Source organism: Dama dama, chromosome 9 (genome assembly GCF_033118175.1).
Source record: "Dama dama isolate Ldn47 chromosome 9, ASM3311817v1, whole genome shotgun sequence".
In the NCBI taxonomy this organism is placed as follows: Eukaryota; Metazoa; Chordata; class Mammalia; order Artiodactyla; family Cervidae; genus Dama; species Dama dama.
In genome coordinates this window covers 67,438,306-67,453,905 of record NC_083689.1, presented here as the reverse complement: position 1 = coordinate 67,453,905, position 15,600 = coordinate 67,438,306, and the positions used below count along the sequence as shown (strand labels likewise).

Here is a 15,600-nt window from a genome sequence, read left to right as displayed (position 1 = left end):
ACATGAAAGAACAGGCACATTATCAGTCATTATTATCAGTTCATAAAGTGGAAAGTGGTGAGAGAAGCTGGAGAGGTAGGTAGACTAGATCATGGGCACTTTTTAGATTATGTCAAAGAGCATGATCTAGTTGATAGGGAGCCATTGAAGAGAAGTGGAGGAATCAGCTATGGGCTTAGATAGATCACTGGTACCATTATGGAAGATGGATTTTAAGATGAGCCAAATTGCAAGCAGGGAGACCAGAGCACTAAGCACTATTGCCATAAAGTATATTTGAACTCCTGTGGTGGTAACAGAGGAAGAGGAGGGGCAAATTGGAAAATACATAGGCTAAAATCAGACCATGTTGGTGTGTGGAAAGGAAGAATCTAGAATGGCTCAGGTATTTTGGCTTGGATGACTGGTGGTTCTTCTAAAACTCAAGGGAGTAAGAGAAGATGAAAAAATTAGGGGTAGGGAGAGAAAGATGACAAATTTAATTAAATTTTTTCCATGTTATACATGATACAGATGCCTATAGGATATCCTGATATGTATGTCAAGCAAGGAGTTGGAATATGTTGTTTTCAGGAGAAGTTAGTGCTGGAGATAAGGATTCAGGAGTCAGCAGCAGATAGGGAATATTAGAATTACTGAGTTAGGACTGATGGAGAGAGAAGGGAGTAGGGTGAGAGAAGTAGAAAGCCATGACTGCTAGTTGATTTGAGCAGTACTGACTAGGAAGGGGTATGGGGGACTTTCTAGAGGGATGGGAATGTTGCATAATTGATCTGGGTCACATAAACATAAATAAATGTGTAGACATGTAACCTGTCATACTCTGAATATTTGTGCACTTTATGTAAGTTACAACCTAGTTTAAAAAAAGCCAAAGATTAGAGAATTCAAGAGGGAATGAGTGGTCATAAATGTTAAGTGTTTTATAGAGATCTGATAAGTTCAGCACTGAGAAGTTCAATGATATGTTCGGGTGAGAACAAGAGCGCTGACCTCCATTGTGCTAAAATGTTGCTGGTGGAGGCACAGTAATCTTGGTGAGCTGAATTAAATTGCTGATGGACTATACAGCCATCCCTCGACAGCCTCAGAAGCATCCTGCTTCCAGGGACTCCTATTGATAGCAAAATTCAGGGATGATCAATTTCCCGATACAAAATGGTGTAATATTTGCTTATAACCCATGTACCTCCTCTGCTGCTGCTTTTAAGTCCCTTCAGTCGTGTCTGACTCTGTGTGACCTCATAGACCCCACCAGGCTCCTCTGTCCCTGGGATTCTCCAGGCAAGAATACCGGAGTGGGTTGCCATTTCCTTCTCCAATGCATGAAAGTGAAAAGTGAAAGTGAAGTCGCTGAGTTGTTTCTCTTAGTGACCCCATGGTCTGTAGCCTACCAGGCTCCTCTGTCCATGGGATTTTCCAGGCAAGAGTACTGGAGTGGGGTGCTATTGCCTTCTCTGTACATCCTCTAGTATATGTTAAAGCATCTCTTCATTACTTATAATACCTACTACAGTATAAATGGTGTGTATATAGTTGTAAATGCAATATAAATGCTGTTGAAGTTGCCAGCATTTGGCAAACTCAGGTTTTGCTTTTTGGAACTTTCTGGATTTTTTTTTCCTCTGAATATTTTCAGTCCATGGTTGATTGACTCTGAAGATGTGGAGCCTGTGGATATAGAGGGCTGACTGTAATCTTTTTCTTATTTAGGCAAGAAATACAGCCTATGAGTGGATCAGGACATCTCTGGCCAAACCGTTGGAAGAGAAGGAAGAAGGAGAAAAACAGTTGGAAGCAGAAAGCATTGAGCAGATCAATAACAATTCAATAGAGGTAAAACGAAAACAACTAGGGCTTTTTTTCCTTTTGAGATGTGAGTATCGCAAGAGAGGGCTCTAAGCACTTTCTGTTTTGTTGTACTGCTATCCATAATTTCTACTTTGTGATCCAAGATCCCAGCATCTTAGTTCCAAACTACAGGATGCAAAGAGTGAAAACAAAAGGGTGCATATGTGTGGCATCATGAGAAGGTTCCCAGAAGCTAACATCTGACACATTTTATTCTAATTGTTTGGTTAAAACTTGGTCACATAGTCACACTTCAGGGGAGCCTCTTTTTTACATCTGTGAGCCCAGTTACAAAATTATGTAACAACTCTAGAAGAGGAGGTTTATTAAAGGGCAAGTATTAGTCTTTGTTGCTTTCAAGGTATTAAATACTTCAATATGGGAGAAGCAAGGTGGTATCATTTCCTTTTGTACAAAAAAAGCCAAATGCTTGGACTTGTTATGCTTTGTTTTGTTTTTCCATCCAGGATATCCATGCATTTGCAATCCGGAGCCTAGCGGAACTGACTGCCTGCTCAATTGAACTTTTTCACAAAACAGCGGCTCTGGTTCTACATGGCCGGAAACAGGAAGTAACAACCATAGAAAGGAGCAGAGCCCTTTGCCAGTAAGTGTAATGTGTCCCTCTAAAATGATGCATATTGCTGTAAGAGTTTTCTCAGTTTTCTTTCCAACATTTTAGAAACTTTCCTCTCAATTAGATGTTGTTCACGTTGCACCATTCACATCTTTGAGGTTTATTTTGGATTTTGTTTATTTTCATTGAGCCTTAAATCTGCATTAGAAATTTACCCTTTTTAACCAACTCATACTCTGAAAAACTACTTTTTTTTTTTTCAGATTATTGGCCTTAATTGGAATAGAATTCTGCATAAGTGAAAACAGAAAATAGTTCTAAGAACCTCAATTCTTTTTCTTTTTTTAAAAAAAATTATTTATTTATTTTTGGTTGTGCTGAGTCTATGTTGCTGTGCATAGGCTCTCTCTAGTTTCAGTCAGAAGGGGCTTCTTTTCATTGTGCACGGGCTTCTCATCGCGGTGGCTTCTCTTGTTACAGAGAATGGGCTCTAGGGCATTCGGGCTCAGTAGTTATGGCACACAGGCTTTAGTTACTCTGTGGCATGTGGAATCCTCCCAGAACAGAGATCAAGCCCATGTCCTCTGCATTGGCAGGTGGATTCTTATCCACTGAGCCACCAGGGAAGTCCACCTGAATTCTTAATAACAGTTGCTAGTTTTTGAGTGCTAACTATGTGCCAGGTACCATGCTAAGTGAAGTGAATTGAAATTGCTCAATCGTGTCTGACTCTTAGTGACCCCATGGATGGCAGCCTACCAGGCCCCTCCATCCACGGGATTTTCCAGGTAAGAGTACTGGAGTGGGGTGCCATTGTCTTCTCCATGCTAAGGGACACATGTAAATGTGTCATTTGTAATCTTTAAAACAAACTTTAAGATAAGTGATCAGTCCAGCTTTAAAAATGAGGAATACTTAAGAGAAGATAAGTAAATTGCCAAGTTTTGCAGACTGGGATTTAAACCCAGGTCTAAGTTTCAAACCATTTTTTTTTGGTTTGTTTTTTACTATATTGCTGATTTTGAACAAAAGTTTTAAAAATAACAGAATGTAGATAGTCACAGGAAAAAAAAAAACCCTGCTGTTTTCTATAGTCACAAGAGGGAAAAAACAAGAACCTTACTGTTTTCTAACTAAATCTCCTAATTAAATGAGAATTTTCATTGGGAAAAAAACATGAGTGAGAGTGTCTAGTGTGTTATAATTAGAAGAGACCCTTGATGGTCTCTGGGCCTCTTCTTCACTACAGTTTTGCTGCCTCTCAACAACATCCCATAAGGAGGGGGCCTAGTCTTGTTTTAAACATTCTTAGGATGAGAAGGGAAGTTGCTCAGTCATGTGCGACTCTTTGCAATCCCATGTACTGTAGCCCACCAGGCTCCTCCGTCCATGGAATTGTCCAGGCAGGAGTTCTGGAGTGGGTTGCCATTTCCTTTTCCAGTGGATCTTCCCGACCTGGGGGTCGAACCCGGGTCTCCTGCATTACAGGCAGACACTTTACCGTCTGAGCCACCAAGGAAGCCCCATCCTTAGGATGAGGGATTCACAAATGTACAGCATCCTGTTCTTTGGGAAAGTAGCTTTTTCCACTGCTTGGAATGCTTTTCCAGTCATGGCTCTTCCCCTCACTGGTTTCAGTTTCACTTCTAAGAGGTTCCTTTTTTCACCTCCAATCTAAAATGCTGTCTTCAACCATTTTCTTATTCTTTTTTCCCCTCTAACTCTTTCAGTATCACATAGATCAGTTTAACTTCCTCAAGGTTTGGATTTATATTTTATTTATTTATTTATTTTATTTTTGGCTGCATTGGGTCTTCATTGCTGCACACAGGCTTTCTCTAGTTGTGGCAAGTGGGGGCTACCCTTCAATGTGGTATGCAGTCTTCTCATTACAGTGGCTTCTCATTGCAGATCACAGGCTCTAGGCGCCTGGGCTTCAGTAGTTGTGGCTCACAGGCTTAGTGACTCTACGGCATGTGGGATCTTCCCAGACCAGGGACTGAACCTGTGACCCATCTGTTGGCAGGTGGATTCTTAACCACTTGACCACCAAGAAAGCCCATTTTGTTTCTTTTTTTTTTTTTTTTAGTTATAAGTTTTATATGGTTTTTAAAGATTATCTTTAAAAAGAATAAAGATTCACAGTTATTACAGAATATTGGCTTTATTACCCATGTTGTATAGCCTGTCTTAACACCCAATAGTTTGTACTTCCCACTCCCTCACCTACATATTGCCCTTCCCTCCCTCTCCCTACTGGTAACCACTATGTTCTCCTTGTATGTGAGTTTGCCTTTTGTTTATTTTATTCATTAGTTTGTTGTGTTTTTTTTAATTCCATATATAAGTGATATCATACAGTATTTGTCTTTCTCTATCTGACTTATGCCCTCTTAGTCCATCCATGTTGCTGTAAATGGCAGAATTTCATTCTTTTTTATGGCCAAGTAGTAGTCCATTGTGTATGTATACAGCATCTTTATCCATTCATCTGTTGATAGACACTTAGTTTACTTCCATATCTTGGCAATTGTGAATAACACTGTTATGAACATTGGAGTGCGTGTATCTTTTTGAGTTAGTGGGGTTTTTTTTTTTTTTTTGGATATGTACCCAGGAGTGGAATTGTTGGGTCATATGGTAGTCCTGTTTTTAGTTTTTTGAGAAAACTATACTATTCCCACAGTGGCTGCACCAATTTACATTCCCACCATCAGTTACAAGGGTACCCCCTTTTCCACATTGTTGCTAACGTTTGTTATTTGTGTTCTTTTTGATGACAACCATTCTGACAGGTATGAGGTGATGTCGCATTGTAGTTTTCTAGAAAAATTTTAAATTTTTTAAAAATCAAAAAAACTTTGATTAGAGTGTAGTTGGTTTACAGTGTTGTACTAGTTTCCGGTGTACAGCAAACTGAATCAGTTGTACATATATCCACTTTTTGTTTTAAGATTCTTTTCCCACATAGGCCATTAGAGTACTGAGAGAGTTCCTTGTGCTGTATATAGCAGGTTATTAGTAGTTATGTATTTTATATATAGTGGTGTGTATACCTCAGTCCCAGTCTTCCAGTTTCTCCCTCCCCACCCTGGTAACCATAAGTTTGTTTCCTCCATCCATGACTCTACTTCTGTTTTGTAAATAAGTTCATTTGTACCCCCTTTTTTTAAGATTCCCCATATAAGTGATACCATATTTGTCTTCCTGTATCTCACTTGTTTCACTCAGTATAACGTTACTGTCTTATTATGGTTTTGATTTGCTTTTTCCTGATACATTTTTGAATTCTTTATTTTATTAACTCATATCACCATTTAGTGCATATTATGTATATATAAATATATCTATGTTTATGTGTCTGTGTATAAATGTATACATACATGACTATAAACATATACAAATACCCATCTTTTTCTATATTTATAGTCTCCCTCTTAATCAGCAAGTAAGTTAGTATTCATGAAAACTAGTACTTTGCTTGTTTACTAATATATCCCCAGTGCTCAGAAGTACCTGGCACATAGAAGCCTTTCAGTATGTGTTGAATGAATGAATAAATATTTAACTATTTTTCTAAATGAAAAGTAGGATCTTTCAGGTACTACCTTGTATCCTTACAATGTATCTTAGTTATTTCCTTTGATTTAATTTGAAAGCATAGTATTTTCTAGAGAATTTTGTAGAAAAATATTTCTCTAAGGACTAAAACTTCTCTTCCTGTAGCATGGGCCTCCAAATACTTGCTTTAAAAGCTGCCTTCTTTCACATTTTAGTATCAGGTGTTTTTTTTTTTTTCTGATAGTAGCTTTATTTTTAAAAAAAGAGAGAAAATAATAAAACAGAAAAAACTCTCCTCTTTTCCCTTCTTTTCTAGGCTAACAGTTTTGTTGTGTAAAGAATTGTCCTGTCTGTCTAAAGAGTTCACTACCTGCCTAACAACTGCTGGGGTAAGAATTCATGACTTTTATATTGGGCTAATGTCTATTTTGTTTTGTTTTTAGAATAGCTTTATTAAGATATAGTTTACATATCTTAAAAACTTGTCTATTTAAGTGTACATTTTAGTGATTTTTTAATATATTTACAGGGCTGTGTAGCCATCACCATAATCTAATTTTATATCTTTTTCATCACCTCTCAGAAAACCTCACACCATTAGCAGTCACTTACTATTCCCTTCTCCTCTGTATACTTCTAACCTTAAGCAACACTAATATATTTTCTGTCTATAGATTGGCCTATTTTGGATATTTACTGTAAACGGGATCATTCAGTATTGTGGTATTTTGTGTCTGGTTTCTTTCACTTGTTTGTGATGCTTTAGTTGCTAAGTTGTATCTGACTCTGCGACCTCATGGACTATAGCCCACCAGGCTCCTTTGTCCATGGAATTTCTCAGGCAAGAATACTGGCGTGGGTTGCCATTTCCTTTTCCAGGGGATCTTCCTGACCCAGGGATCAAACCTGCGTCTCCTGCCTGACAGGCAGATTCTTTACCACTGAATCACCTGGGAAGCCCTTCTTTCACTTAGTGTAATGTTTTTGAGGTTCATCCACATTGTGTCAGTATTTCCTTTTTATTACTAAATAATACTCTGTTTTATGGATATACCTTATTTCTCTGTTTATCAGTTGATAGACATTCAGATTGTCTATGCTTTTTGGTTGTAATGAATGTTGTTACTATAAACATGCATATATGTTTTTATTTCTCTTGGGTGGATAGTTAGGAGTGGAATTTCTGGGTCATATGGGAAATATAGACCATTAAGGAACTGTCAGACTGTTTTCCAAAGTAGTTGCACCATTTTACACCCCTGCCAGCAATGTATGAGGGTTCCAGTTTCTCCACATCCTTGTTGACACTTGCTATTGTCTGTTTTATTTTTTAAAATTTTATCTGAGCTAGTAGGCATGAAGTATTATCTCATTATGGTTTTTTTTCTTTTTGCATTTCCTGTTGGCTAATTATGTTGAGCATCTTTTCATGTGCTTGTTAGCAATTTGTATGTCTTCGTTAAAGAAATGTCATTTTGAGTCCTTTGCCTGTTTTTAAGGTTATCTTTTTATTGTTAGTTTCTAAATTGGGATGTTTATTATTTATTATTTCTTATTTATTCTGATTTTAATTATTTGTCTTTTAATAATTACGATTTATTATTGAGTTATAGGGGGCTTCCCTGTAGCTCAGACAGTGAGGAATTTACCTGCAATGCAGGAGACCTGGGTTTGATCCCCAGGTTGGGAAGATCCCCTGGAGAAAGGAATGGCAACCCACTCCAGTATTCTTGCATGGAGAATCCCACAGACAGAGGAGCCTGGCGGGCTACAGTTCATGGGGTTGTAAAGAGTTGGACATGACTGAAGGAGATGGTGAAGGACAGGGAAGTCTGATGTGCTGCCGTCCATGGGTTGCAAAGAGTCAGACGTAACTGAGCAACTGAACAACAACGTTGAGTTATAGAAGTTCTTTAGTTTTTGTAGATAGAAGTTCCTTACCAAATATATGATATGCACATGTTTTCTCCCAGTCCATGAGCTATCCTTTCACTTTCTTGATAGTGAATAGTGATAGAACCCAAATTGTCAATATTCTCTTTTATCACTTGTTCTTTTGGTATCTTATCTAAAGAATCATTGCCTAACCCAAGATCATGAGGATTTATTCATGTTTTTTTCCTAAGACTTTTATGATGTGGCTCTTATGTTTATGTCTGTTATCCATTTTTTTGTGTAGGAAGTGAGGTAGGGGCCCAACTTCATTTTTTTGCGTGTGGATACCCAGTATTCCCAGCACCGTTTGTTGGAAAATTTTCCTCTTTTGAATTGTCTTAGCCCCTTTTTATCTAATATCAACTGACTGTAGACATGTGGATTTCTTTCTGGACTCTTATTTCTATTGCATTGATCTGTGTATATCTTTATGCCAATGCCATAGATTACTGTAGCTTTGTAGTAGTTTTTGAAATCAAGCTGTGTAAGTTTTCCAACTTTGTTATTCTTTTTCAAGACTTTTTTTGTCTGTCTTGGGCCCTGTGCAATTACATCTGAATTTTAGGATTGGTTTATCTACATCTAACTGAATTTTGCATCTCATTTTTGTTCTTTTATATACAATCTTCAGTATATTTTGTGCTGCTCTCCTGAGACCTGTGATGAGAATGTAGACTTTGATGAGATAAGAATTCCGAAGTTTGACTCTAGTCGTAAGGACAGTGCCTTACTTAGACTGTGGTAACTCTCATATTTTGCGGTTGCCAGCCAGTAGAAGAGTTGTAGTTAAAGCTAAAGTTTTTTTTTTGTTTTGTTTTGTTCTGGTTTAAGGAATTGTGAAAATTTACTGAAGGTGTGTGAACTAAGGAAGATGATTCAGACATCAATAATCATGAATTGGGATAAAATCAAGGGTGTTTTAAATGGGCAAATAAAAATCACTTTGTAGTAAACCAAGCTCATCCATACAGAGAACAGATAGGTGGTTGCCAGAGGCAAGTGGTAGGGCTGGGCCACATGGGTAAAGTGAGTCAAAAGGTCCAAACTTTCAGTTATAAAATAAATAATGTACAGCATTGGGGATGTAATGTGCAGCATGATGTCTATAGTTAATAGTACCATATTACATATTTGAAGGTTGCTAAGAGAGTAGATTTTAAAAGTTCTCATCACAAGAAAAAAATTATGTATAGTGGTAGATGTTGACTGGTCTTACTGTCCTCATTTTGCCATGTATGCAGATAACAATCATTATGTTGTACATCTGCAAAAATACCTGCAGTTTATATCGTGTTATATGTCAATTATACCTCAGTTTAAAAAAAATCAGCTTGTGGTAAGTCTCAGTATGGCAACAAAGTTATTCTGGGCCCTTACGTTTATTTTAGTTAAGAGCATGGCCCAAACTAATTTTTCTCACTTTGAGTTTAGATTTTTCCTGTAGGGGACAATTCTGTGATATAGCTTCTTTTTTCCTCTTAGTATTTTCTTTAAAAGAATTCCTGGATTTCCTCAGGCTATGGAACACCCTATGGTTACAGCACAGCTGCCCCTGCCGATGGTTTACCCAAGAGAATGGTTCTGTTACCCGTTATGAAATTCCCAACATATTCTGTCCCCCACTACTCATTCTTTTAGCAAATGACAGCAGCTAATTCCTATTCCAACAACAACCCAGTACATACAGAATGTTAGTGAAAAAGCCTTTTTATCCTGCTTTCTTTGAACACATACTTGATAAAAAATTATTTGTAAAGAACATCTTTTCCTACTTTTTGATTTTAACAAATGCAAATTTAGTTCTCTAAAACTTGAAAACAAACAAAAAAGAAACTAGTTCTGTGAAACGGTACCTCATTTCTGGAGAATAACTTATACCAGCCCTTCTGTTCTAGGGAAATAAGTCTAGCAGTTCAAAGTTTTAAGAGGAATATCAGATTATGTAAAATTAAATTTGTGAAGGATGTATAGAGTCTCAAACACTGATCACAAATAAACTGCTTTGTTGTAAACCAAAAAAAAAAAAGAATTCCTGGATTTCCTAAAGTTAATCTTCTGAGGCTAAATTTTTCTGTGTATTTCGTAAAGATATCCTAGCAAGTTGGTTCTGAGGTGCTAGCTAATACATGCAAGTATTAAATTTGCATTATTTGTTTTCATGTTTTCTAAATGGTGTATTTTAAAAAACCAATTGAGTCTTTTGAGCACATGTTTTATATCTGCATATTTTGTTTTAAAATTTTTTCTAGTTTTCATGGTCAAATAGACCATTTCTATCCCCTTCTGAAATGAAGATACTTTTTAAAGTCAGTAAAAACTACAAAGGAGTACACTCTCAATTTGGATATCACAGAAGGATAGAAAGAAGGAAATTTAAAGTTCTTCCTGATATGATTCAGGCTTTTTCTATGCTTATATTTATGTATGGGTGTGTATGGATGTGTTTCAAAGTGGGGTCATACTTTACCTTTTTTTTTTTTTTAAATATGCTATTCTCCCTTAACACATTATCCTTGGTTCTAGGTTAAGGAAAAGGCTGACGTCCTTAATCCATTAATCACTGCAGTATTTCTAGAGGTTAGTAGTACTAATTATTATTATTATTTTTAAAGTCTCTAACTTCTAGGGCATTGTGTATTAATAACCCTTATTAAGTGTTGTTTTTTTTTTTTTTTTGGAGGGTGGGCTTCCCTTGTAGCTCAGCTGGTAAAGAATCCACCTGCAATGTGGGAGACCTGGGTTCAATCCCTGGGTTGGGAAGATCCCCTGGAGAAGGGAAAGGCTACCCACTCCAGTATTCTGGCCTGGAGAATTCCATGGACTGTATAGTCCATGGGGTCGCGAAGAGTTGGACACGACTGAGCGACTTTCACTTCACTTCTAAGTTTTTATTTTTTTGGCTTTTTAAAACTAGTTTAGCAGTGTTGATGCAGATATGACCAAAATGATGTATACTTAATGCATATTTCCTGTCCTTTAATTACAAAGTATAAAGATGAAGATGCCAGGTAAAGTGCAGAGGAAGAAGCAGTAGGCTGTCATTACTTAGTACTACCCCTTGGTAATTAATGGACAATTCTCAGTAATGAAGCATCTTCTGGAGACCAGCTGGTAAACATGAAGGGCTGAAAATTACAAATAGGCTAGTACTGCTACTTGAAGGACTAAGATTTATGCAGAGGAGATTAGTTACAAAACAAAAATAAAACATTTTATCTTTTTCCTTGCCTAGGAATTTTCTTTATTTTGTCAAAAGGGTACCTGTGTTTACGTAACCCTCTTCAGTTCATTAGATTTAAGGAGGTGGGTGGTTTAAATCCATGGATGGATTACAGTCTCTCCATGTGGGATGCTTTCTGGATTCTGTGTTTTAAGAACTCTATCTTGTAAATTAATTGTGCAAAAATCCAGATGTTTGATTACCTATTTAAAACATATTATCTAAGGCTAAGGGGAAAAATATATTTGATTATCAGTTAGGTTTAAATATGAATTAAATATTTTTGCCACCAGACTGTTACTTCTTTAGTTTTAGATTCTTTTAATATTACCAATGAGGGAATGCCTTTCATTCCTTAACTGGATCATTTTCCTTTAATAGTCAAGGAAATCATTCTGATCACGTAAGCAATTAAATACATTTATGATTTAATAGATGACAGAGTAGTATAGATGAAAGAAGCTTGCAAACCTGGAGCCAGTCCTGTTCTGGATCTCCCCTGATTTGCATTATGATCATGGACTAGGCATTTACCTTCTTGGCAATCTTGTTATGTTTATATACAGAATAAGAGATTTAACTAGATGTGCCGTGAGGTCTCTTTTGGCTGGAAAATTTGGCATCAAATATCACACTGAAGTTTTAATAACCATTTAAACTTACGCTATTGATAAATCAAAAAAAGGTAAACTCACTTGATATGGCTACCCTTCTGCTATTTTTGAGTTGGTTGTTCTTGCTTATAGATTTGAACACTCTTGTCCTTGAAATTATACTTTTTTTTTTTTTATTGTAATTAACTCTGTTCTTCTTCTGAAAAGTCAGAACTTGTCAGATATTAATGAAGTCTGGTAAACTCTGGGCGTAATAAATCCTAGCTTTTCATTAATATGTCTCTTGTACTAGACAGAAATATATCTATACTTTATCATCTTTAAAAGTAGTATTCTTTGTTGATACTTGTGAACACCTGTGTCATGTTCACAACTGTGCTGAGTCCATGGAAGAGGAGCAGTCACAACGGACTATAAATTCCGTTGATTTAGAATTCATAGCCTTCTGAATCCTCTTTGAGTAATTGACTAAAATGCTTGTGACAGGATCTACCCACTCATTCAAGGAATCAATAAGCTTTGAATGCTGAATTTGAGCAAGATGCCAAAGAATGGCTATTATTTTTGATGGACCAGTTGGACAAAAATGGTGACATTCTTTTTTTGTGCTATCATATCATCTTAAGATCTGGGTCATTCTTTTCCTTTTAACTTCAGTGAAATGATTAAGTCTGTATTCTTATTTGCCAGGCTACAGATTCAGTTAGATTATAAAAATTAGTTTGATTTTTGTTGTCTTATATTTTCTCTTTTAAGAGATTGCAGTATTTTCATTTTCTTATTTTTCATTTCTTATCCCTATAGGCATCAAACAGTGCTTCCTACATTCAGGATGCCTTTCAGCTACTTTTACCTGTATTGGAGATCTCATTTATTGAGAACAAGACTGAATTACCAGAGGCATGAGCTTCATGTCCAGAGGCCTTTGTCCGAACATTGAGGAACAGAGAAGATTATACCTGAGACTTGTGATGGTTGAGAAATGCCACTCACTTCTGGGTAGCCCTGCAGAAGTGAGGGAGAAAGGTTATTTTAGTATATAAAAATCCCGGCAGGAGAGCAGATGTGAAGGAAGTTTGTTGTCTTCACTGCTTGACTGAAGTATTCAGGTCCTCACACTGCTCTTCCCAGTTGTTATAATTAATAAATTATTTGAAAAGAAACTTTTATAGACAGTTCAAAAATAATAGCTCTAGGTGAAAGTTAATGGGATACTCAGGCAAAGATATTGATCTTTCTTTGACAATATGTAAAACACTAAAATTTTTGTCATGGATGTCGTTTTATAGTCCATGGATATAATTGGTTGTTAAGCAAGAGGAATAGAAATTTAAAAAAAAAAAAAGAGGAAAAGGAATTCAGTATTTTGGAATTCATGTGCTTGACCTGTTAATGCCATTTTCTTTCTCCTTTCTATAATAAAATCTGTGGCTTTTAAGAAAACTGAGTATGTATAAACTCCGTAGTGATTGCCCTTTATTACATGGATTTTTGGAATTGGTTAGAAAATTACCTCTACTCTTTAATTCTCAGTAGATATGTGCCATTGAGGAGAAGCTTATAGAATATACCTACCTATAGCCACATTAATTAACTATAGCAAAGTGTCCTTTGACTTCAAGTTGCTCTCATATCCCACGATGGTAAGCTTCAAGTTGTTGTTGACTCCCACTCTACCGGATTCAAGACAAAGAAATGCAATTTGGAGAAACAGTTTCATGTTTGTAGATATTCTGAGTTTGTAGGATGTTTTTCATGCATACCCTATATGCAGGATGAATTCTGTAATAGCCAGCTCCAAAGGAGGGTTGAAGCTCTTTCAGCGATGGAGATTTTGTTACTTGAATATTGTTGAAGTGGATTGTAGAATCCCATGAAAATGATGTTCATGTATGATAGGATTACACAGTATATTTTTCTTCATTCTTTTTTGTTTCTTTTAATGTATTCTTTAGCATGTTTATAAATATAACTTTTATCCTTTAGATTCTAAGCCTTCTTTTGCTTTCTTCAGCAGTTTAAAAGATTTATAGGTCCTAACAGCTATTTTGGTATCCACTCTTTAAAAAAAAAAAGTTCTCCAACTAGGTGGTTTTTAATGATTCAGGTAACTTTTATGAGTTCTGCCCCATATCTTTTAAACCTTTAAATAAAATGTTATAATTCTGTCAGTTTATCCTTTTATTTAGTTTTCCAATTGTAAGCCCCAGTATTTTCCCAGACCAAAGAAATAGCAAAGTGAAGCTATAACATAGGTTGGTGTCAAGACTATTTCTGTGTGTCACCTTATTTGGGGTAGGGGGCAGTTTGTTAAGCAAGGCAGATTTGGAATCAAAAGGCTCACCAACATCACTAAAATGTTAACTCTGCTTATGCTATGTTCTAATATGATGAGAAAAGTTTTTGAGTATTCTTTTTTACAGACACATTTCAGTGTTCCCAAAGTGAGCAATTCTATAATTTCAGAAAAGCAGTTGTGTTATGGTAAATAAAGCTGGTGTTCCCAGCCCTAATGTGTGCCTCAAGCTCAGTTGCTCTGTCTGAACTGAACATGGTATTCTTTTGAGCAAGGTTTGGAAACTGGTCACACTGACTACTACCTGTTTGGACTCTCATATAAGGGCAGTTTTCAGCTTTTACTCTTCGATCTGGAAACATATCTAAGGCTTTTCTTTAAGAAAGGGGTATAGAGTGGGGGATAGAACAGTGGCTGTTTATGCATCTGTCCAGATTGCAGCCCCCAATTTCACCTATTTGAGATTGGACCTTACAAAAGGCCAATGTGACTTACTGCCTCTTCTTTTTCTCTCATCCCTCTCATCAGCTTCACCTGCCCACCCACATGTGTTCCAGTGGATTATGAAGACCACCAATGAAGTGATGAAAGGGCCAGTTGATTCTTCATAACAGTTGCCTACCCTTCACCTAGAGTATAATGAATGAAAGTTCCTTGATGTAGTAGAGTTGAGGAAATAAGAACATAAACATTCATTGATAGGTGAAGTGGGTAGGTTGAGGGGGCATATTGGAACCTGTTGAATTATGGTGATGGCTTTGGATGACGCATGCTTGATTATCCCATTTGGAGTGAGTACATGATATAGTTTCTTGATGATACCTACTCTTTTTGGTGCCGCTGCTGCTAAGTCACTTCAGTTGTGTCCGACTCTGTGCGACCCCATAGATGGCAGCCCACCAGGCTCCCCGTCTCTGGGATTCTCCAGGCAAGGACACTGGAGTGGGTTGCCATTTCCTTCTCTAGTGCATGAAAGTGAAAAATGAAAGTGAAGCTGCTCAGTCCTGTCCGACTCTTAGCGACCCCATGGATTGCAGCCTACCAGGCTCCTCTGTTCATGGGATTTTCCAGGCAGGAGTACTGGAGTGGGGTGCCATTGCCTTCTCCCTTTTTGGTGCTACTTCCTTTAAATTTTCTGCTATCAAAGATTTACTGCTCTGTCTTAGTATGTGCCACCCACCTCTTCCCAATTCACTTAGCACCTTGATAGATTAAATGTTATTACTAGAATAAATGTTCCTCTTCCTACTATTGAATTTTTTAAAGGCTGTGATTGAAAGAGACTTCATTAATTTGATCTAAAGGAAATAGAAATGTTCATAAACTAATGTCAGTCCCACATTTATATCCAGTGTACACACTGGCCAGCGCTATGCTCTTAAGGTAGTTCTAAAGGGAAGTCACTTTCCCAGATCTGCTGTACATGTACCGGTATCCTTAATTTTTTAGAGCACATTTTTAAAGTTGGAATGGGAGTAATCTGTCACAGAGTTTCTACCAGACAATTCAGCCAATTTCAGCCAAACTTGTTTAAGCCTGAGTTGTT

The 15,600-nt window shown here is 36.9% G+C and overlaps 1 protein-coding gene across 3 annotated transcripts in view; it reads left to right on the top strand.

The window, feature by feature from the left end:
- FAM114A2 (family with sequence similarity 114 member A2) overlaps nucleotides 1–14,283 on the top strand; it is a 37,099-nt gene extending 22,816 nt beyond the window's left edge. For 2 of the 3 annotated variants that reach the window (XM_061151792.1, XM_061151790.1), the window contains exons 10-14: nucleotides 1,714–1,836; nucleotides 2,319–2,458; nucleotides 6,306–6,378; nucleotides 10,448–10,501; nucleotides 12,563–14,283. In XM_061151792.1, the coding sequence (XP_061007775.1) occupies nucleotides 1,714–1,836; nucleotides 2,319–2,458; nucleotides 6,306–6,378; nucleotides 10,448–10,501; nucleotides 12,563–12,664 (492 nt within the window). In that variant the 3' untranslated portion in view covers nucleotides 12,665–14,283. The remainder of the gene's footprint in view (nucleotides 1–1,713; nucleotides 1,837–2,318; nucleotides 2,459–6,305; nucleotides 6,379–10,447; nucleotides 10,502–12,562) is intronic. The other variant, XM_061151793.1, reaches the window with a different exon arrangement.
- The last annotated feature ends 1,317 nt before the right edge of the window (nucleotides 14,284–15,600 follow it).